Below are 23,817 nucleotides of genomic sequence, written 5' to 3'. Positions count from 1 at the left end.
AATCAAAACGCCGTCCGTATCACCGTTTTCTTCCGCTTACACCACGCCGCCATCACCGCTACCAGTGGCCTACGCCGTTGGAATCTCCATTTTCGAGCCAGGTGTCGATCTCTCATTGGCTGGATTTCACGTAGGTAACATTTCCCTATTTTATTTACCCGTGTAAAGAATAGAATTAGAGGTGTAAAGAGAGGTAAATCTGTAGAAGACGAATAGGCGTGGGAATTATAAGTAAACATGAAATTAAGGCGATTCGAAAAAGGAAGAGAGACCATAAAACTCATAGCACTTTATGAAATTCGTGAAAGTGATGGAGATGGAGGTACAAATCTTCTTATATTCGGTCATTTTCATTTGTGAGAATTAGTTAGGGTTTGGGAGATTGAAGAAATGGGGAGGAAGAAAGTGGAAATAAAGCGAATTGAAGATAAGAGCAGTAGGCAAGCAACTTTCTCCAAACGGAGAAATGGACTCATGAAGAAAGCTAAACAGCTCTCTGTTCTCTGCGATGTTGATGTCGCCGTCCTCGTCTTCTCCAGTCGCGGACGCCTCTTTGAATTCTCCAGTACCAACAGGTTCTTCTTTTATTTATTTTTGGCGGAATAGTCTGCTGGATCCTTATATTATATTGTGAAATTTCTAGTTAATCATTTGTCGACTGAGCCTTGAACAATACAAAAGCATATAAGTATAAGGGTCCGGTCCACCAGACCATTCCGCATTTATTTTTTTTACGTCGAAATACTGATTTGAATGATTACTATGTTTTTGAATTGGTATAAGTTTTTAAATATAATAAATAATAATTGTGAAGGTAAATCACTCGCCTTAAAATATCTAATGTTTTTAAAAGCACTAAATCCTTTAATGGAAAACTTTTTTATTATTAAAACATACTATAAAAAGAAAAATATAACGAACAAAGTATTATAATGATAATGATACTTTTTTGAGTCCTACATATTTGCAGAAGTATTTTTTTTATCTGATAAAACTCACGGCGCGATTGTAGCATATATAACCTATATTGATCCGATCAATGCCTATGTCAAATGTAAGTCTTTATTTCATGCTACCTCACACCTCTAAACTCAGAAAGTCTTCTTTGCCTTTGAGCATTGGAAATTAATTATAGTAGAGAAATTACTGCATTTCATAATATATTGTTGTCGACACCAATACTGAAATACCCATTTACAACATCAAAGCTGAAAATTTACTATAGTAGTGCATGAAAATTATAAATGGACTCTTTAATCTGGTTGTTTCTAAAGACAGCAAAGTTAGGAATAAGGGTATATCTTAGAAGTAGATTTGAAAGCCCTCTAGGTAGAGACAGACCTAAGATTGAAGACGATGGGTGCACTACCAACGGGTAATGCATGTTAGTTAAAGCACATACCCAATACCGATTTATATGATAATTTTATTAAACATAAAAGTATAAAACTACTATATTAACGTATAAGTATAAACAAAATGACTCTATTAGATAAAGTTTTCTTTGTGGAGTGGTAGTTTTAAATCACTTTGCACTATGAAGGTTGTGCCATCCCCTTATTTTATTCGATATTCGATATTGAAAAAAAAACAAGAATAGAGTACCATCCCCTTATTTTATTCGATATTCGATAAAAAACAAGAATAGTGTGCCATCCCCTTATTTTATTCGATATTTGATATTGAAAAAAACAAGAACAATAGCAAATGGGATTTGAACCCAGTCCCCTCGCCTCAAAGGGGTTCAGCGTCTAAAACAACAAACCCAATTGGCTTTAGTGTCTTTGTGTGCCTAATAAAATATGTCTATCTCAAGAGAATATATATATACATAATTTTTCGAAGACGGGTGCATGTGTACCCTCAAGGGCACATGTGGGTCTGCCTTAGCCTCTACTTTATAGGATAGTAGAGCATGTCCAATAAGATATAAAGGATGAAAGGAATTTGAACTTAATTAATCTATATTTTAAAGAAGCATCTAAAATATTCAAGAGCATTAGAGAATTGAAGAAAAATAATCTCTCGATGAGGATTCTAGAGAGGAGTCTAAAAATATTCTAGAAATTAGTAGTTCGAGGAACATTTTAGAATAGAATAGTAAATATCCTTTAATGTGATTCTTCCATCACCACCTATAGATTGAATCTTCCACCACCACATATGAATGAAAGTGATTCATTTGGGGTGTGTGCACTCAACAAGGTTTACTCTATAAAGAGAGAGTGCTCAAATGAGTGGAACTCAGGTAAAGAGTGAGTGTTCAAACAAGTAAGCAAACAAGAAGTGAGTGATTAAGATAAAAACAAAATAAAGCAACAAAAGATAGTTGCTTGAGTGTGAGTGCAAGAAAAATACATGGTAAGAATCGTAAGACTAAAGTGGATCTTTACTTTGCAATCACATAATGAAATTCAAGTTGTGAGCTCATCAATCTCAACAAGTGATATTGAAGTGTAGTGGGTGCAAAGGATGAGGTAGCAACTCAAAGGAGCAAGTCACGAGCCATTGATTAATGACCTGATTTTGCAAGCACTCTCTACAAACATTGAGAAGCTCAATTCATGAAGCTACATATTGTTGAATAAGAGGATGAGATATTATTTTCTCGGTCAATCATTATGGGATATTGTTGGTGGATCAAATGCTACACCATCAACTGATGCCAAACCAACAAAAATTAGGAAGGTTAAAGCTAGAAGGTCCATGTATGCTCTCACTGATAACAATCGAAGATGAGTTCGTGCAACAAATTAAGAACGCCAAGACACTAAAAGAAGCTTGGGACACCTGACGATGATTTCATTTGGGAAGAATTATACACAATTACAACTTGAAATGAGTGAGTTATGTCGATCTCCTAGGGGGTGATGATGATCAATCAATACTTCTCAAAGGTAAGATTTTTGTCTAATGAAATATTAAAGTTAGATCCAGAGAATACTATCTAAGAGACAAGGATGAGGAGAACCATGGTTCATGGTCTAAAACTGGAGTATAAAGAGATAATTACGACCACACGCAGGTTGGCTAGGGAACCAACTTTACCTAAGATGGAAATTTATTGGTAAATGATGAAGACTTTGGAGAAACCATTATCAAGTGTTCTTCCAAAAAAATGAAGACAAACACTCTTCAACAGAAGGCATGCTACCAAAAAAGGGGTGAAGATAAACTTCTATAGCGATAACTCTTTCTTTTGGCTCCTTTCAATTAAATTTGTGAACTGTAAACTTGGATACAACCTGACATATTATCTTTTTGAAAAATATGCTAAGCAACATGCCTTCATGATATTAACAATTTTAGAATCATTTTTGGCATATACATGAGATGACATACTATATTGGAGGCTTTTTAGTCTCTTCTTTAACGTCTGATGTTTATTTCCATGGAGATTTTTTTAAACTTCTTTCTTATATTTAAAATTTCTCTATGAATCATAACTTTTGTGCAACAAAAACAAAAATTAAAAAATTATAGTACTTCAAGATTCAAAGGAACGCTTGCCTCAAGACAAAAATGTTCTCAACAATATTGTGTATGTATCGAAAATACAGGATATTACGAAATGATCATATGTAAGCTCAATAAATAGTTCAATCCTATGCGAAGCACGAGTAATTTACCTAGTAGGATATAAAATCCTACTTGGTTCTCACATGGCATTGGAGCATTAGTGAGAAAATATTTGTTGTGCAATATTCTAGTGAAGTTACATGAAATGCATCACCACCATGCATAATTCTTCCGGTGGCTGCTTACATCACAATCTTAATCTAGTAGTGTTGTACAAAACCAACAGTACCACATAATGGATTACGTTCGGGCGAAAAAACCCTAGTCTGTTGCTCTGAGAAAACAATCCCCTTCGTAATCTCACGCACTTCTCGGAGGTCCTACGCCTACGCCTACGCGTGAGAAATTTTTGGTCACTTATCAAGCAGATTTCTTTTTCCCATAGGTCATCCAGTGTCCGACCCTACCCATATTATTTTCGAAATCAGTTTGTGCCTGTCAAATCTAATTTTCTAGTGACACAAATAAGTCTTTTCTAGATTTCAACAATGATTTATATTTCTTTTCAGATTTTAGGCTACAAAATTGTGATTTCACAAGATATCTTAGAGAGTCCTATCATTACATTCTCATCCATGTTGGACACTTAGAGCATGTCATAGCTCATGCTTGCCAAACTCTGCTAGCCATTTTCAAAATGAAATAGGATTCCTCCTCTAACATGCTAGAAATTTAGAGCATAGCATATGAAATCCATAATGTAATTCTGCATCATGGCAATGTAATTCTGCATCATGGCACCTATTCAGTTGACATACTCTCTTTTGTGTCTCATGAACAATTTCAATTTGTAATTGCCTCCTTTAACTACTCACAATTGTTGATGTACCATAAGGCTTTCTCCATGTCGACATAAAATAATCTCCACCAAAGCATAGGGATATCCTTTAGGTGCATTGATGTAAGATTGACTACTGCAAGATGATTATATCTAAATTGGTTCAAATACAAATCAAACTATGTTTCAGTTCCAATGCTAAATTGGTTATATGAGATCAAAATTACTAAATAGGAATTATTTATTAAAAAGTAACATAAGATAATTAGTAATCTAATTGTAGTTTTTAAGTCAAAAGACATACTTAAAATTGCAAAATTATTTTTATATTACAAAATTTAAATTTGTGACTTCAATGCAATGAATTAAAAGTTAAATGAACATTTCAATGAAATTAACCACTTGGATTATTAAAATACTAAAGAAAGAGATTAACTACTTGTTCAATATTTTCCTCTAACGTTAGAAAGAGAGATCACCCCCCTCCAATTCGTCTTTTCAATTAAAGAGAACAAAGAAAAATAGGCACAAATATTGGCATCCAATCAAATAAACATAAACTTCTTTTAGTGTGGGGATAATGCAAAGAAGAGTGACATAAATGATAGATGGGAACTCCATTAGTGTGGAAGGAGTGGTGGAGACAAATTAACAATGTAGTAAAACTAATTGAAAATACATGTGAAGGAACAAATAGGAGAACAAAGAAGAAAAGGCACAAATATTGGCATCCAATCACATAAACATACACTTCTTTTAGTGTGGGGATAATGCAAAGAAGAGTAACATAAAATGATAGATGGAACTCCATTAGTGTGGAAGGAGTTAATGTAGACAAATTAAATAACGGAAAAGGTTCAAAAATATCCCTAAACTATTCCAAATAGCTCATATATACCCTTAAACTTTATTAAGGTTCAAAGCTACCCTTCTCGTCATATTATTGGGTTTAAAGTATCCTTCTTATTAACGAAAATTGTTAAATGCCATGTGGATGCCATATGGATGCCACATTGCATGCCAAAAGGATTCCGCTGCCACGTAGACTAAAGAAAAAGGGTCAAAATACCCTTAAACTATCCGAAATAGCTCATATTTACTCTTAAACTATACTTCGGCTCAAAACTACCCTTTCCGTCAAACTATTGAAACAAAAGTACCCTTTTTATCAGAAGAAATTGTTAAATGTCATGTGAATGCCACATTGCATGCCAATAAAGTTCCACTGCCACATAGACTAAATCCCTAAATTCTAATTACTTCCCCCTCATTTCATTATTTTTGAAATGATATATTCACCCGTTCTCCCTCATTTCGCGGTTAGGGTTTCATACTTTTCTTCGTGTCTGGGTTTCAAAGTGAATATTCATGCTTGTAAGCTAGTTTATAAAATTTTTCTTATTTTATTATGTTAACGATTTCAAAGCATAACAGTTAGGATTTCACAACTTTCCCCTAATTTCGCAGATAAGGCTTCGTAGCTTTCTTTGGGGCTGAGTTTTAAAGTGGATATTCATGGTTGTAGGTTAGTAAATATTTTTTCTTATTTTATTACGTTTACGGTTTCAAAGTATGATAGTTAGAATTTCACAACTTTCTTGTCATTTCGCATCCAAGGTTTTATAACTTTTTTTGGAGCTGAGTTTCAAAGTGGATTTTTGTGGTTGTAAACACAATAAAATAAGAAAAAAGTTTACTAACATATAACCATGAATATCCACTTTGAAACCCAGCGATGAAGAAAACTGTGAAACCTTAGCGGCGAAATGAGGAAGAAGGGGTGAAATCGTTTATGAAAAATAATGAAATGAGGGAAAATGCGTAATTAAGATTTAGGAATTTAGTCAATGTGGCACATGTGGAATTTAACAACTTCTGCCAATAATGTCACTTTTGACCCAATAGTTTGACGGGAAGGGTAGTTTTGAGTCGAAATATAGTTAAAGGGCACTTTTGATCCTTTTCCTTTTAGTTTATGTGGCAGTGGAAATCTATTGGGGTGCCATGTGGCATTCATGTGGCATCCACATGGCATTTAACAATTTTCGTTAATTAGAAGGGCACTTTTGATCCAATAGTTTGACGGAAAGGGTAGTTTTGAGCCAAAATATAGTTTAAGGGTATATCTAAGCTATTTCAGATAGTTTAAGGGTATTTTTGACCCTTTTCCGATCAAACGATGGAGTCAAACTAATTGAAAATACATGTGAAGAAAAAGAAAAAAGGACCAAGTGAGGCTAAGAAACAACGAAAGGTTTAAAAGAAATACGCAAAGGTCCTAGTTATTTCCTTCCTAACAAGAAATGTTTGTTCATCTAGAGCTCATAGACTACTACCGCATGCTCTTAAACAAGTCTAACATCCATGGTAATAATATTAATCAACAATTTATACCTAGGTTTTGGAAGACATACGTCTTTCACTTACTTGTGCTCTATGTTGCTCGGACTCTCCAAAAATGCCAATGGGTGCATGTCAGATTCGCCAAAAGTAGTGTATTTTTGAAGAATCCGAGACGGGTGCGGCATCAAAAGTGAAGAGTCCGCGCAACTAAGCTTGTGCTCAACCTATTTAGGCACACTTGCATTATCTGAGTACACCTTATTGAGAACACACACATCTCAAATGAACTATGTCTATTTATAAGTTGTGATGAAAGAATTTAGTTAAGGATATTACTACTCTATTCTAGAATGTTTCTTCAATTATTTTATTCTAAAATTACTACTTATATAATATTTCTAAACTTCTGTCACGAACACTCATTCTGGAGATCCTTTTTCAATTTTTGTTCAACTCTTGAATATTCTAGATTTTCTTTGAAATATCTTAAATATTTACTCCCTCCATCTCAATTTATGTGATACTTTTCAGATTTTGAGATTCAAACAAGTCTATCTTTGGCCTTAAATTTTCTATATATCTTTTAATTATTTTAAATTATCGATTATTGTGGCTTATAGTACTTTTTACGTAGTTTACAACTATATAAATTTCATTTAAAAAAATCAAAGGTTTCACGCACAAATTTCTGATCAAACTTAAATTGTTTGACTCTCGAAAACGAAAACTGCCACATAAATTATGACAGGGGAGTAATTAAGTTGGTGATGAATACTTAACACTACCCCTCAATTGTCACTTAATTTGTTCTGTTTTTTGTCATTAGCAATCCTTGAAATTCTACAAGAATCACGATGTCCATGCCCTTTTAAAATCTCAATCTTTGTCGGATTATTCTGATCCCTACGCTTTAAAGCTTTTTCAAATGGTAGTAGTCTCTTCGATCTTTGACCACTTCAACGGATTTCTATTGCATCTATATATTTGTCGTTTGGGCATTTCAGTCGTATCGATCTATTTAGTTGAGGTTGTGGAGCTTCTTGGACTCCCTATTGCAACTTTTGTGGGGTTTATGTACTCTTATTTGCCATGGGCTCTTATTTTATCCTTTTGAAGATAGTTCTTTTGTATATGATTTGTGTTTTCCTCATACCTTCAATTTTATGTTGCAACTCTTGCTTCAATTCTCTTGAATCTGGTACAACTAATTTGTCCCACCAAGTTGGTGCTTCATCAAATACTACATAAGGTATTTCAGCTGGTATGCTGTAGATTTACTCTTATCTTCTTCCCTAGATGATTGATATGCTTGTGACTTTCAAATTTTGATATACGGTATAAACAAGACATGGTTTCCTGAATTTGTTAGTTATGACACATACAATAATAGACATGGTATATATTTCAAGTTCCACTTGTCTAGGGCTATGACGAGGCACAAACACATCTTACCAATATTATAAGTTATTGGCATTTTTTAATTATTTGTAGTCACCACACTTACCACCTTTATATTCGCTCTTGTTGATAAAGCTTCTGCACAACACTGGTCATATGATTGGAGCATCCCAAATTAATAATTCAATCATATGCTCGTAACTGATCAACTTATCATTTACAGTTATAAGATCTTGCTTTCTTTTTCTGTTAGAGTGAGAGGTGAGAAGCTTTTCCTATTAATTTTTTCTCGGTCTTCCCTTCCCCTTGGCCGTGAGCTTCTCTCTTCATCCCCTTTTTCGGTAGCATGCCTTTTGCTGAAGAGTGCTTATCTCCATTTTTTGTAATGTATGAATTCAACCATTCAAGCAGCGTTTTGAGTTGTGGATGAAGAGATGCAAGAGTAATAATGTGGTATTACAATTAAAATCAATATTCTTTGTCTATTCTTTCTTTTGGTGCCTTGGATCTAAGTATGAATGCAAACAAAAAAATTCATAACTATAAAATAGTTTGAGATATTCTAAATTTTGAAAGATCCTATGGAAAACTTACATGTGTGTTGTAGAATTCAATCTTTCTTTCTCCAAGATGGGCATTAAAAAAAATTAATTTTCAAAAGATCAACATGCGAATAATTAATTTAGAAATTATCCCCTTTTCTATGGGAAAGAAAACATTTATAAATATCAAATATTGACCAAGAGGAAAAGTTAAATGGATTATAGATGTCATTTTCCTTGCCTTAAATCTGTTATATATTTTGTTTTGAGAATTAAATCTCAAGATGGATGGGTTGATTGAATCGTACACCTATCCATGTTGTGTCGATATGAGTGCAACAACGAAAATGAAGAGTTTGTGCAATTAGAATCCAACTTCAAAAATTCCAAACAAATGAAATAGATGCTAGAATAATATGTTAATAGTAATGATTTAGTAGCAATATAGGTGTTTTATAATTCAATAATCTCCTCTCCCCCCCCCCCTCCCCCCCCCCCCCTTTTTTTTTTTAATAAGTAAATAAAAAAAAAGAATGTTTTCTTTTAGAGTAAAGAATAACCCCATGACTTTGTTGTGTACTTACACCATAGGGATTTTGTTGTCATTCCCTACTGATGACTCAGAATTATAGCAAACGATATCAATTTAATTTTATGTTGTCGTATATGTGTTACCCTTACCCTTTAGTTTTAGGGGCTCATGTTTTATTTTTACTTAACTATATGCTTAAGACATCTCAGCGTGTTCAAGTTTCTTCTTATTTTATGAAAATCAAGAATGGATTGGAGGTACTCAATCATGAACAGTTTTGGATGATATGGTTTCCAATTGCAAATGCATACATTGTATTTAAGATAGTCAAACTCTTGATTCTTTATGTAAATATACTTGTACTTGTTATTGTTCTGATAGTTGAAATGCTTTACAATGAATTATTAGTATTTTCTCTCTAAGGAAGATATAAGATAGTTTCTACTTCATTGTTTTTTTCAGTAAAAATAGTTTATTTATTGATGTAATAAACTAACGACCACCTCTATTGTGGGTAGTGTCTTTAAAATAAATAAAAACTTAACCTAAGGTATGCATGCTACAAATTTGAACTTATATTGTAATTTCTCTGGTGCTCCATAAATTTGCACAAAGCAAACATGGTTCTAATATTTCTTGATGAACTTTCTTAGTGAAGAAATATACCCAACATATTTAAACAATTTGAAAAGCTCTTTATTTGTAGAAAAACCAAATAGTTTAACTGGGACCACTTATTGTACTGTTTGCCCATCCTTATCTCTTGAACTTTTGACTGGATTACTACTCTTCAACTATCCTTGGCATCATTAGCATATTCTGAACACGATTTATAGTCGTTTGGACATCATTTGAAAACAAGAAAAAAAAATGTTTAATATTGGGTTCAAACTTGGAGAACACTGCTAAACCATAAATTCATGAAAGCTGAATTCGGATTTTCTTTTTTACAAGTTTTGCTTAAGCTCAAATTCATATAAACATCTGCTGTACCTACAAGTTCAGAAACCCTGATGTTTGTGGTAGGATTTGGGGAAGTAGTTTCTCTATTAAGGATTTTTATGAGAAACTTTTGGTTAGAAAGATAGACGTTTTTCCTTGTCGTGCAATTTGTTGGATACCAAAGGTGCTGAGAAAGGTATGTCTTCTCACTTGGCTAGCTATTGGAGCGACGATATTGACAATGGGGAATCTTTGGAAGTGGTAAATTGTTTGTCACTTGGTGTTTCATGAGTAAGGGAAAGTATAAGGATGTGGATCATCTTCTCCTTCAGTGTGGCCTAACCATGATGCTATGGTGGGATATGTTTACGTGGTATGGTACTTTATGTGATTGCCAAAAACATTGAACGAGTTGATGTTTTGTTGAAAGAGCAGGAGAAGAAGGAAAAATGCATGGGATGGAATGTGGTCCCTCTTGCGTTAATGTGGATTCTCCAGAGAGAAAAATAAGAGAGCGTTGAGGCGATAGAGTCTAGTTTTGCTCTGTTAAGGGGCAGCCTTTGTTATCTATTTTCTTTTGGTATATCCATTGAGTTTTTCTTGTATAGAAGATTGGGTGGAGTTTAGAGAATCGTTTCTTTTTGTAGATTCTTTAATTTTTAGTATAACCCTTGTACACAACCACTTTTACGGCCATGTTTATGAATGAAAATACTTTTGCTTGATTAAAAAAAAGTGACACTCAAAATTCCACAACAAATTCTATCTAAATTTAGGTCATCAACATTTCTCAAGATTTTATGACATTGTTACTTTTTAGTTTTTGTAGTTTGGGTGTTTTTTTTTTTGCATTAGTAGATGTGTATTCCTCTTAGCTTAAGATGTATAATAGAGCATCCTAACTTTGCTGGCAAGGATTTTACAAGGGTAACTATTTTCAAAGATAAGTTTGAAGTTACTGTTGGAACCTTAGCTGCTCTTTCTGTTATGGTTGTTTTTAATGTTTTGCCTTCAGGTAGGTGTTTGTCTTTACTTTTCAAATTGGTATATCTTGTATGCTTTTTGGAGAAAATGAGGCTACTTAGGAAGAATCCGAAAAATTTCTAAAATCCCCTTGTAAAGATTTTTCAAAATCCAACTAACAATGATTTCGAAATGAAATTTGTTGTTGGTTGAGTTCTCTAAACTTGGTATAGTTATATAAAGTAAGAGATGCTTCATCGTAGTCTTAGATATGCCTTAATGTGCATCCACTCAAAGGGAATATAGATGCTCTACTTGACAAAAAGAGGATATTCAATGATGTTAACTAATTTTTTTGAGAAATAATGATGTTAACTAAATTTGTGGTATAGAAGCATGTTACATGCTTAAAACACACAAAGATTAACATATAGCAATTTGTATTTTTCTATGATGACAAATCATCCAGTCTCTTGAAAACAAAAAATGCAGTAATCCTCCTCATTTTGAGATATCTACCACTTTCAACTCGTCTAGGTAGTTGCTTAATCTTACAGTTGCAATCTTATTGAATTCTAGAAAGTGAATTTTGCCTATAATAGTAATATATCTAGGAGAGCGAATAAATGTACATGATGGAATCAGATATGTAAATATGTTTTCGAGAACAATAATGATTGAGTTGCTTACCACGAGGAGCTTCAATATTAGAAGTTATACTCAACTAGGAATATCATTATTTACTAACCATCAAGTCCGTTGTTCGTATGAAATATTGATTTATCTAAGTCAATATTGTCATGCTATACGATTGTGATCAGTGGCAAAGCCAGGAGTCTTATTAAGGGAGTCAAAATATAAAAAAGGGGATTCAACACTACTACGTCTGTCCACTGTATAATTTTCCAGTGACAAAGTATCAATTGACATCTCTTGTCAAGGATGGCTCAGCCACTGATTGTGATACTTTTTATTGTTATGTATTCATTTCAATCTAGGGAAATCTGCACACACCTATGCTCTTACTCGAGTTGCTTATAGAAACGGGCATAGTAGCAGATCATTGACCATGAGGCTCCAACTTGTGTTCTTGACACTAGCATCATTGTAGGCTTTTACATTCTTGCATTTGAAGGTCAGGAATGAACATTTCTCTAGCTGTTTTATGGTACTTTATAGGGTTTAAACTAGACATAATACATAAATGTACCCTTTAACTTTGCCTTAGCTGATGTCTATGCCCTCCAACTTTACGTGTGCACAAGTAGATACTTAAATTTGTATAAAGTTGAACAAGTAGTTACAAGAATACTACGCGGCGTCATATGCGGCAGTTCACGTCCACATGGTGTCCTAAATGTATTATGCAACGTAGGACGTGTTGCTCAACTTTATTCAAGTTCAAGTGTCTATTTATCCACACTCAAAGTTGGAGGGCATATAGGTCAACTGAGGCATATTTAAAAGGCACATTTAAGTATTATACCTGTAAACTAAGTTTTGTCTTATCCATCCACTTGCATAATGGTTGCAATGATGGGTTCTCATGCATGCTTAGTGTGCTATACTGACTTTTTTTTTTTTTTTTAAATTTCAAATTGGCTCTACTTTCAGATAGGGTTTGAACTAGCTTACTATATCATATAATCTTAACTCCCTGTTCTGTTGCAATACACTCGTTATTTTCTCCCTTCCAAATTTCTTCCACTTTGTGGTGCTATAACCCCTGCAATTCTTTTTTTGCAAAAAAAATCAATGCCTTTGCTTTTGTTTAATAACCATGGGTTATCCTATTTCTGATTCAATCCTTTACCTAGTAACTGACTTCAAAACATACAGCTCCATCTCCTAATTTCTGAAAGGAACTTGTGGTGTGTTCTTTCGTAAGCATTTATTACCCTGTTATCACTGTTTGGCACAAAGGCAAGACTTCTTATTTCCCCAAAAGAACCAACTCTTCCAACGACACTTCAAGATAGAAAACCAACTTTTGGGTTATTATGCTCAAATAGCCAACTAAAATTTCAGTGGCTTTAATAACCTGTATTTTGTTTATGACTGGGTTTACAGTGTAAAATGTTGAGTTGTGTTATTTCTTCATGCAAGTAAGCCTATGCATCTTCCCTTTGCCTTGTTTGGCAGATCACAAAAACTCATGCATGTGGCAGTTTTTCCACCTGGATTAGATGTCACTGATCCTTACAATTTTCAAGTCCTCTTAGATTAACATTTTAGCTAGTGACTGGAGAAACTAAACAGACTGAAAGCTCTTATTCTTATTTTCACTTTTTGCAATGGTTAAGGGTATCTAGTAATGTTTTCTAGTTTTTATTGAGAATGCACTTATGAATCTTCTAAATAAAGATTATAGACTCATAAAACATCTAAAATATTGAACTGAATTTTAAATGAAACTATTCATACTAAGGTACCTGGGATGGAGACCCCACTGCCTTGAAGAGCAGCTTCATGTTTAACTTTACTGTATGCAGATAATACACAGCTAATATGGACTATGCTGATCTAATGTCATACTTATACAGCTATTTCTTATCAGTGTACAATTAGACTATTTTTTATCCTGCCTTTATTTCTCAGTCCTGCTAGTTGATACTTCTGGAATAAGGAATTTTAATATACAAGTGTGTGCTTCTAGTGACTCGGTCTGGCTTTTGGTTATTTTCATGCTCATTGAGTTCAGGATCTTTATCTCCTATGGATCATATCAGTTGTTACTGGGTGGGAAATCACTAGAACACTTGTCAAATTGACTGAAATGGTCTCAGGGGAATTTCAAAGTTTTCTTAGCTATAACTAGAACGAACAACGGGGGTGACATGTTGGACTTTTGTCTAATGATTTTTAGAAATTCTTATCTAGAGCCTCTTTTTTTGTTCGGCCAACGGCAGGCAATAAGACACCTACTTTAATCAAGAAGATGATTGAATTGTCAAATTTTCAACTGGTTAGAATGGACGTTTGTGACATGTTGAACTTTTGCTTAATGAATCGAAAATGGGAATTCAATGTTGATTAGGCCAAACACGTGTGTTGTGGAAATTCCATGCAATTCATAAGGTGATTGAGAATAACTTGTACATTATTCAAAGAGAATAGTGATATAAATACATGGAGAGAATAAGCCCAACTATGGTAACTCAATATTCAAATCCTAAAATCAGCTATATTATCTATATAGATTCTGTAACACTCCCCCTCAAACTGAAACATAGATATTGGTCATGCCCGGCTTGTTACAAAGGTAATCAACTCGAGTTCTATTCTATGCTTTTGTAAACAATCAGCTAGTTGCTCTCTTGTCTTCATACAACATATAGAAATCAAGCTCTTCTGAATCTTCTCACCAATAACATATCAACTTCAATATATTTAGGTCTTTCATGATAAGCCTGATTTGAGACAATATGAAGGGAAGCTGAATTATCACATCATAGTCATGCTAGGGTATGATGCTTCAACCCAATTTCACATAAAAGATGATGTATTAACATGTAGACTGGGATAAGTGTATACTCAAATTCTGCATTGGATTGAGATACAACACCTTACTTCTTACTCCTCCATGATATTAGGTTCCCTCCAACAGAACCACATAGTAGATCTTCTATCAATTTTGGATCTAGCCTAGTCGACATCTGCAAAACACTCCACAGGAGTATGACCATGATTGCTATACAATATGCCAAGTCTAGGAACTCCTTTCAAGTAACATAGGATTTGTTCCAAAGCTTCCCAATGAAGCCTAGTATGTAAAAAAGATTTGAGGAAAGAGATACCCACATAATCACTTCCTGTGATGACAATGTCATCAACATATACAACAAGAAGGATAGTGCCAGTTGTTGATTGTCGGTAAAAGACTTGAGTGATCACATTTGCTCATTTTCATCCTAAAATGTTGAACTACCTCACTGAACTTTCCAAATCAAGCTGGAGGACTCTATTTCAATCCATACAAGGACTTCAAATGACAAACTTTGCATATTCCTCCTGAGCAATAAAACCAAGTGGTTTTGCTCCATATAAACATCTTCTCGAAGATCACCATGAAAGAAAGTACTCTTAATATCTAACTTATGTAAGGGCCGGTTCTCGGAAACAACGAGAGAAATGAACAAGCGGACATAAATGATTTAAGTCTTTCTCCAATTCCATTTGGATTTACTTTAACTGTGAAGGCCTATTTACATCCCACTTATTTCTTTCCCTTAGGTAAATCCACTAAATCACACGTGTGATTTTCTTCTAAGACATGTATTTCGTCAAACATTGCATGATGTTTAGAATAAGTGACCATAGGAAACAGAAGTATTAATGGAATATGAAGATTTGCAACTACGTGTACCTTTGTGAAAAGCTTTAAGGAGGTCACAATCTTGTGGAGGTTCAGATGAATGAGAATATGATGACAAAGGAATTGGTGCAGGACATGTGTCATCAACCTCTCACCTCTTCAAGTAAACTTGAACAATTGGTGGTCTAGACACCTTTATTGGAGTAGGAGTTTTGGAAACAATAGTCAATTGGTCCTTAATAGAAGAATTGAGAGATGGAGGGACAACATCTGATTCTTTTGTCAAAACATAGGTGATCGGATAGACTAATCACTCATCTTCCTCTCGCCGACTTATAGAAATAGGAGGTGCATAGAAAAATTGTGTAGTCTGTGAAAATAACACATCAGTTGACACCAAAGCATTGAATTGTGTTTTGACTTCAGCACAAAAGGCACAAAACTGAGTAAACACTTCCAAGCAACTCTTCATATAAGAAATCCAAGTCATTTGAGAAAAATCATCCACAAAAATAACAGAGTACTTATGCCCAGTTTTGGAAACGGCAGGACATGGTCCCTATACATTAGAATGAACTAACTCAAAAGCTGACCTGCTTATTAACCCTTGGGCTTCATGAGTTAAGATGATGTTTTGCGACTTGGCATGCCTCGTATTCTAACGAAAAAATATTCTGAAATTGAGGACATAACTTCTTTATAGAGGTAGAGAAGGATGTCTCAATCGCTAATGTGCTTCAAATGGAGATACAACACTAGAGTAGGCAACCAACGGAGGCTCCCATTCATCAAGGATGTAGAGATTGTCAAATACAAGTCCTTTGCCAATAACCTGATTTGTCATAAGATCACAAAACGAACAATGATTGGGAAAGAATGAAATATAACAATTAAAGTCTCCGATAACTTTGCTAACATAAAGCAAATTAAAGTCTAACTTTGGTAGACTTAATACATTTGACAGAGTAGTAGAATAGGTTAGTCTAACCGTCCCATATCTAAGACTGTTGCAAGTTGATCCATCAACCACTGTAACCGGAGAGGGTTCTTTGTGTGCTTGAAAGCAAGAAAAATATTTGGATTACCTGCCATGTGATTTATGGCACCCGAATCAATCACCCGTTTATTTGAAGAGGTGATACGTCATGTTTTATTTGATTCGACAAAGAGATTTACTTAAGTGGATTCCTTCGAGAATTTATGGTATTGAGAGAATTTAGCAAACTCCTTGGCCAAATTAAGGACCATTTTGTCAGATAATGGACTACAAGCACCGACAACTTTAGACCTTTGAATTCTCTGATTACAGTCGGTCATTTTCGCAACACAAATACTTACTATGCCAAAATGAATTGATGTAGAAACCAACAAGTCCAATCAGATTATATCATAAAATCAGACAATCGTTAAGATAGACAATACCCTATTTTGGATCAATAATCAGAGTAACAATTCTTCCCCACACCAATTCCAGACAAGATTAGCTATCCAACAAATCAGCGACCCAAAAATAACTCCTGATAAATAAAAAAAAATCAGATAAAGAGCCGAGTAAAAGTATTGAATGAAGAGCAAAATCTGACGATGCTACAACAAAATCCCAATGCTGGTAAACATTGTAAGACATGAGTGAACTCAGAACATCAAATATTAGCATAGAAAAAGATGTCAAAATACTACCACAAGTTGCCCGCAGTGTTTTGGGAAGCGAGAAGCGGAAAAAAGCGACGAGGGCTTGCTTCACAGAAGCGAGAAGCGTGAAGCGAAGCGCGCGCTTTTTTAAAAAAAAAGCGACATTTAGTATAAAAATAAAAAAATATTAAATAACTAATTAGAGGTAATATAGTCTTAGATTGAAAGAAATTACAAAGGCAAAAATACTCATAAGTCATAACATATAAAGCAAAAAATTAAAAACATAATTAAATCACAAAGATTCAAACTCCTATTCTTCAACAAGGCTGCTAGACTGATCACAAAATTTAAAAAAAAAAAAGCAAAAGAATTGAAAAAAAAGAGAGGAGGCAGCAGTCAGTAATTAGAAACAGAGCAGGCAGCAGAGATGAAGAAAAGAAGAGGAGAAGAAGAAAAAACTAGAGTAGTCGTAACTCAGAGAGATGAAGCATAGGCGAAGATTGTATATTTCAGGAGAAAAGAAACTCATAGAGATGAACTAATAAACATTAGCTAGAAAAGAGATGAACAAAAAGTTACCTGCAGCGGTCGAGGTTGAAGAGTGAGGCAGCCTCAGTCGAGATCGTCAGGAGAGAAAGAAAGGAAAGAAGTATTGTGAAAGAAGAGTCGCGAGGAGAGAAAGAAGGGAAAGAGTCGTGAGGAGAGAGAAGGTTATATTTCAGATTTTTAAAAAAAAAACTTATTTTTTTTTTAAAAAACCCTAATTGTCGCTTTTTTTTTTTATAAAAAGCGCGTTTTATTGCGCTTTTGCCTTAGGGTCACTTCTCGCTTCTTCATCTGAAGCGAGAGCTTTTTTCAAATCGCCTCGCCTCAAGATAGAAAAGCGCATAAGGGTCGCCTCGCTCTGAAGCGCGCTTTTCTGCGCTTTTCACAACACTGGTTGCCCGACACAGAGAGCACCAGATTATTGGTTAGAAACAGGCAGCTATCTCAAATTGTGGTTGTCTGCTGAACAAACAGCCACCAAATTTGAAGCAGAGCACACAAATTTCTGATGCAGCACCACTACTGTAGTGTCACTGGAAAGGGTAATAGTGGATCGTGACTCTCATAGAAGTAACTTCCATCCGCCGAGTTTTGGGGATTTAAGATTGTGGGAAGTAGCTTCTATCTAAGTGGGTGGTGACAATCTATTTTGGAAATCTCAATCACTTCCGGTGAAGCCACAGTGGATTCTGGCGAACTCATATTGACTTCCGGCAAAGACAAAATACCAACTCAGACATTGGCTCTGATACCATGTAATTAATAAGATATTGAGAATAATTTGTGTATTACTCAAAGAGAACAATGATATAATACATGGAGATAGTAAGCTAACTATGGTGACTAAATATTCAAATCGCTTATATTATCTATATACATTATTACACAGATTCGGTAACATTCCAAAATGTGAATCTAATGTTGAATATGTGATATTATAAATTTGTTGTCAATATTAGAAACGGTAACAACTAATAGAGAGTGCAAGTAACACAAGTTACGATTGTGAATATTACGTCGCGAGGGTTCGAGATCTTTGGAATCAATAGACACTCAGTTAAGAACATAATATGATAGAAGTGAATGATCCATCTAAATGATACCCAGTTAGTTGAGATTGACTTGTTAATGGTCTCATTCTTCGGATATTGAAATCCTAGATCCTCAAACATTAGATTGTTACAAATGGAGTGGCATGCTCAAGGATGATTTGTTCAATTCTTACCCGATCTAGTATCTGAATGAAGTGGAGCTCAGTAGTGTGGAATGAATATAGAGGATTCACGTAATCTTTTCTACTTATTTTCATTGAGGTGTATTCGATTGATTGATGATCGATTGTAAAATCTATTCGGTCACCGTGTAGACTATTGTAGTCTAAATCGCCCAGTTATTGAAAGGCAAAATGATGGTTTTGGCTTAGTTGGTGTGTCTGGATTCCTATGAACAATTTCCTGAACCATCTTGTTCCTCTCTCTGCCCAAGTAGTCTGATCTATAGCTTTTCTTGTCTATTTATTTTCTTATTAAGTGGTGGAGACCCTACAATTTCTTGAAATTGGAAAGTAGCTATAGTTTCTTTTACAGCTAAGTGAGTTATCACTGTTCTAGTTGTTTCCAACAGTTCTTGCTTTTTAGATCAACTAGTGTGGTTGTAAATATTCCAACTTTACTGTCTAGTGTAATTGTGTTTTGATAGTGGAGTCCCTAATGCAAGACTGAAATTTAAGAGAAACCTCAAATTTGTGGAGAATTTGTCTGATGCATTCTGTTTTTGAACTACACACATCATGCTTCCTTCCTCAAGTATGAACTTAATATTGTGGAGTCCATTTCCTGTTTGAGTAGATTGGCTAAAAACTGTTGATAACCACATGATATATGTGTTTCAGTCTGACAGGAGTTATTCACCGATATAACAACCACATGAAAGCAGAAGATAAGGCCTCTGCAGAAGTCGATGACACCGAGGTATATATCTAGTTGACTTCACTTTTCTATCATCTTGTGACAGAGGTACTGTATAACAAGGAAACTTCATGTTTTTATGGTTCTTCGTCAGTTAGAAGGAACTCATTGGGATGGGAAGTCGAAAATTTTTATCACCATGTCAAACTATTAATGTTTGTATAGATTTTTGATTTCCTAAAAGCAAATCCATAGATGTTAAGTTAATACAAATCTTTGACGCTGACTTGGTTGTTTGTGATGCATCTTTATCTATTGTGAGTAGATCCTAGGACACTAAATCTATATGTGAAGTTGTATGATAATCTCAGTTTTTGTCCCGCTCTAGTTAGAATCTCCAATTTAGTCTATGGTAATTAAGGATGATCATTTTACATCATTAATGAATATTAATTCAATATATTGCTGTTTCTTTTTCTAGAATACATTGTTTTAAACATAAGTTGTATGTCGTCAATACCAGGAAAGTGACAGTTGTTCAGTCATACATCATGCTACTAATGAGTAATAGCTATAGTCATTTCATTGAGAGTATCCAATATGCCTAGAGTAACTATTTACAATTCCAGTTGCTTAAATTATTCCATCGTTGTATGGGAGCAGGAATCAAAATATGCAAGTTTCATGACAATGGAAGAACTGCTACAGACGGCAGAAAAGTACTGACCTTTTGCTGCTCGTTTTTTTCTTCTTTTGGAGCTTCCTTGGAAAGCATGGTATTGATCCACAATTTGACAGGCAACTCGAGGAGCCTGATGTTGATGATCTCAGCATTACTGATCTTGTCCATCTGGAAAACCAAGTTGAGACTGCTCTGACACAAACCAGATTTAGAAAGGTTTTGGATTTTCCACATTCCTCTATACCTTTACTCATACAGAGACTTGGTCCAGCTGCTCTATAGAAATAACTTACATTTTTATGGCTTAAAACTTACATAAGTGGGATGCCTAAAGCTGAATTAGTCTTGTTGGTGGTGCTACATCAGTTGTATTTCTAAGGCATTGCAATTGTACAAAGAGCTCCATAGTGGTGTGATTATTTTAATCCAATCCTACACCCACGCGTGCTGATTTAATCTTTTGCCTTATTTTAAATTATCTACAATTTTTTTTTACTGTTCGACTACTTTAGTTCCCAATTTCTTTTGGGAGTGATACGAAGTGAAGCTAACTAGTTTTGTTTTATGCAGACACACTTGTTGATTGAATCAATTAAGAATCTTCATGACAAGGTAGGTCTCCATTTTTCCTGAGCAGATTTGCTTAGTTTCTGAGAGTGCATGCAGGATGCCTTCTATAGATCTGCTTCCTAACCATGTCATTAGTTGATGCACTTGGTAAATATTGGCATAGCTGGCCTGGTTCTTCTTTACGAGCGTGCGTTGTTCTGGTGTGGAGCTTATAAACTGATTGAGAGGATATAAGAACAATGAGATGTAAAGATAAGTTGAAAGATATGATTAGTTGAAGAGCCTTATCATTCTAGTCATAGCAATAGCTAGAGCATAAAATTCACCAAGCGTCCCCCACTATACTTGGTTTATCTGTTTCCATCATTGAATCATTGGAAGTCGTGGTGTCCTACTCCTTATCACTTTTATCCCTTGATTCTCAACTCTCTCTTCGAAGTCTATCAAATAGGCCAGGTAATATTCTGTTTCATCAGCGTACATGAGAAACTGAAACTTCATCTCCCTACGAGATGTAAGATCCCTTTTCTGAATTTCGGCTGGTACCTTGAATGCTATACTCATCCTTAGTTTCAAATTTCAAGTAAAGAGTGATGTTGCATGCCAATGTCATAATTAAACAGAGGCTGCTGCCTTGATGAAAACCACATGGGAGTTTTGGATTTTGCTAGGTCCAGAGATGACTCCCTCTGCTAGACTAAATAAATAGAATGATGTTTCTCGAGTCTAGACCAGTGCAGAATTTAAGAGACAACATATCCAGTGAAATCTCACCAAGTGGGGTCTGGGGAGAGCAATTTTTGGAAGTTCCACTTTGTTGTATAGTGAGGTGCCATCTTGCTGTCAAAGAGAAGGACTCAATTCTTTTTCCAACAGCAACAAAAGTTTTTTGCCGTGTGTGGGCTTTTTGGAGTCATGTTATTGAGTACCCAAGGGTGTGGCCTAGTGGTCAATGAAGTGGTTAAGAACCATGAGGTCTCAAGTTCAAATTCAAGCGGAAACAAAAACACCGCGTGGTTTCTTCCCCTCTGTCCTAGCCTTGGTGGATAGAGTTACGTGGTGCCTATTACTAGTGGAAGGTGGCAATTATACAGTGGAATTAGTCGAGGTGTGCACAAGCTGACCCAGACACCATGGTTATAATAAAGTGTTTAATTGTTGACCACAGGCCTGATACTTTTCCAATGTACATGTCTATTCAACAAATAATAACAGTTCTTTTTATCAATTTGTATGGGTGTGTATGGTGAGGTGTCATCTGGCCATCAAAAACTGCTTCAGCTGAGTATTTTTTAAAAAAATTCCTGATGTCAAGAAAGGGTATAAGATGCAGGGTCATCAACTTTTCTGGAAGTGAACTTAACCAGATGATCATGTGGACAAGAATAAAATATTTTCTATCTTTTGATGTCTACAAAACTCCCCACTCCTGGCTGAATGTTTTCCCTGACAATTGCATTTGCACCTCTTAATGCTGGACTTGTTTTGGAATTGAGAAAATCATGGAGTTAGTTTGGCTCTTCAAGTTCACTAGCATATTGACATCATGCTGCTACAGATATTTTTAGCTTTTTAGATTTTTTTAAAGGAATCCTATTATCAACTGAAGTTTATGCAATATTTGTGTGTGCAATATATCAGCATCTTCTGGACACAGGTTTATGGTGTTATATTGTCATTATGTTTAGCATGTTAGACTTTACTGGAGGCTATTTATGTGCAGGAAAAGCAGCTGATTGATGAAAACAAAGTTCTGGAGGATGAGGTAAGTGCTGCAATTCCGATAAACATATATTAGATTGATTTGTGTGGATATTTGGTACATCTGTGTGAATGACTAGTATGTTTACAGATAGGTACCATAAAGAACAGCGAAGAAAATGAGATGGCAATGAATCTAAATAACATCGCACCAACCCATATGGATTGTGGACAACAGAGGGAGACCCTGAATTTTCTCTAGAGTCTAGACACACTAATGGCATCACATATCAGATAGAAGCTCAATATATAAATAACAGCCTTCCAAAATATAGCAGAGCAGCCACTCCTCGCGCCATGGGATATGTCCTGCCGAGGTTATATCTGGTGCATCTAACTAGGGAGTGCTACTATGTAGTCTTCTCTTGTATGTTGTCTTGGTATGGTTGAAACACTGAAGAACTGTATAAAGGGTAAATAAATAAAGAGATACTGCTGCAGCGTCTCGATAACATGTGTGTAATGCTATCATCTAAATGACTGTAAATTAGAGGTTATTATAATAGTAAGAGGGTGTAGTCCATAAGAATGACTTGTCCAAGCTGTTCATGTTTGATAGTCCGCATCGGTCTAATTCATTTCAGCCCATTAGAAAATGAGACAAATGTGGCTATACGCAGAGGACTATTGCATCAACGAATGACTTTCTAGTTAGATCCTACATGCTCTTCAAATGACTTTCATACTTAGATCCTATATGTGCTTGGAATATGAAGAATTTGGTTGATACATTTAAGGAAAAATTAGAAAACAAAGGTTTTCTACAAGACTGAGTCAATTTACATTCCTTTCCTGAACCAATATTTTAAAATTATTTATTTGATTTGATGTTTTATATAAGATTATAGGTACTAAATTTTCTTAAATGGTTAAAACTGAGGTTAACCTAGATCCCAGAATTGGATCATAATGGATTGTGCTACTGGCACTCCTAATGAATTGCCCTTCTATATGTTCAATATTAGTAAGGAAAAATTACCTACATACACCTCTTATTTTACCATAATTTCTAAAAAAATTTATCATTTAAAAAAAATTCAAAAAATTCCCTCTCGAATGTTTACTCTCCTTTCACTAATACATACTTATCTCCCTCTAGGACACAATACTCATCTATGTATCTGGATGTCTCATGTATCTGGATGTTCTATCTACTCTCTGATTTATTTCTACCTCTCGGACATATCCATCATCTATGTATCCGGAAGTCCCATAATATATCCAAAAGTTTATAAATAAAAGATATTTATAATTTTTTTTAAAAAAGAAAATAAGATAATTAACTCTTAACACTATGGAGTTAAGTAAATTATATTAATGATAA

The 23,817-nt window shown here is 34.8% G+C and overlaps 1 protein-coding gene across 4 annotated transcripts; it reads left to right on the top strand.

Moving 5' to 3' along the window:
- On the top strand, positions 1 to 23,022 carry LOC101250404 (agamous-like MADS-box protein AGL27). 4 transcript variants are annotated; one of them, XM_010322712.4, is made up of 8 exons: positions 1 to 134; positions 368 to 575; positions 19,465 to 19,543; positions 20,144 to 20,199; positions 20,279 to 20,378; positions 20,733 to 20,774; positions 22,456 to 22,497; positions 22,585 to 23,022. In XM_010322712.4, exons 2-8 carry the CDS (start codon positions 391 to 393, stop codon positions 22,693 to 22,695), a joined length of 615 nt encoding a protein of 204 aa, XP_010321014.1. In that variant the 5' UTR covers positions 1 to 134; positions 368 to 390; the 3' UTR covers positions 22,696 to 23,022. The 4 variants fall into 4 exon arrangements, with proteins under 4 accessions (XP_010321014.1, XP_010321013.1, XP_069154034.1 ...); XM_010322711.4 differs by having other exon boundaries at positions 2 to 130; XM_069297933.1 differs by having other exon boundaries at positions 3 to 134; positions 372 to 575.
- Positions 23,023 to 23,817: the final 795 nt, after the last annotated feature.

This window comes from Solanum lycopersicum, chromosome 5, assembly GCF_036512215.1.
Source record: "Solanum lycopersicum chromosome 5, SLM_r2.1".
NCBI lineage: Eukaryota > Viridiplantae > Streptophyta > Magnoliopsida > Solanales > Solanaceae > Solanum > Solanum lycopersicum.
Note: the sequence above shows the minus strand (reverse complement) of the source record. Positions and strands in the feature narration are given on the sequence as shown.

Bases quoted from the DNA above. Each gene is read 5' to 3' on its own strand.
- LOC101250404 (XM_010322712.4), top strand. From the start codon at position 391: ATGGGGAGGAAGAAAGTGGAAATAAAGCGAATTGAAGATAAGAGCAGT. The intron at 19,544-20,143 runs GTATATATCTAG...GTATGGGAGCAG, and splicing joins CAGAAGTCGATGACACCGAG to GAATCAAAATATGCAAGTTT. The intron at 20,775-22,455 runs GTAGGTCTCCAT...ATTTATGTGCAG, and splicing joins TTAAGAATCTTCATGACAAG to GAAAAGCAGCTGATTGATGA.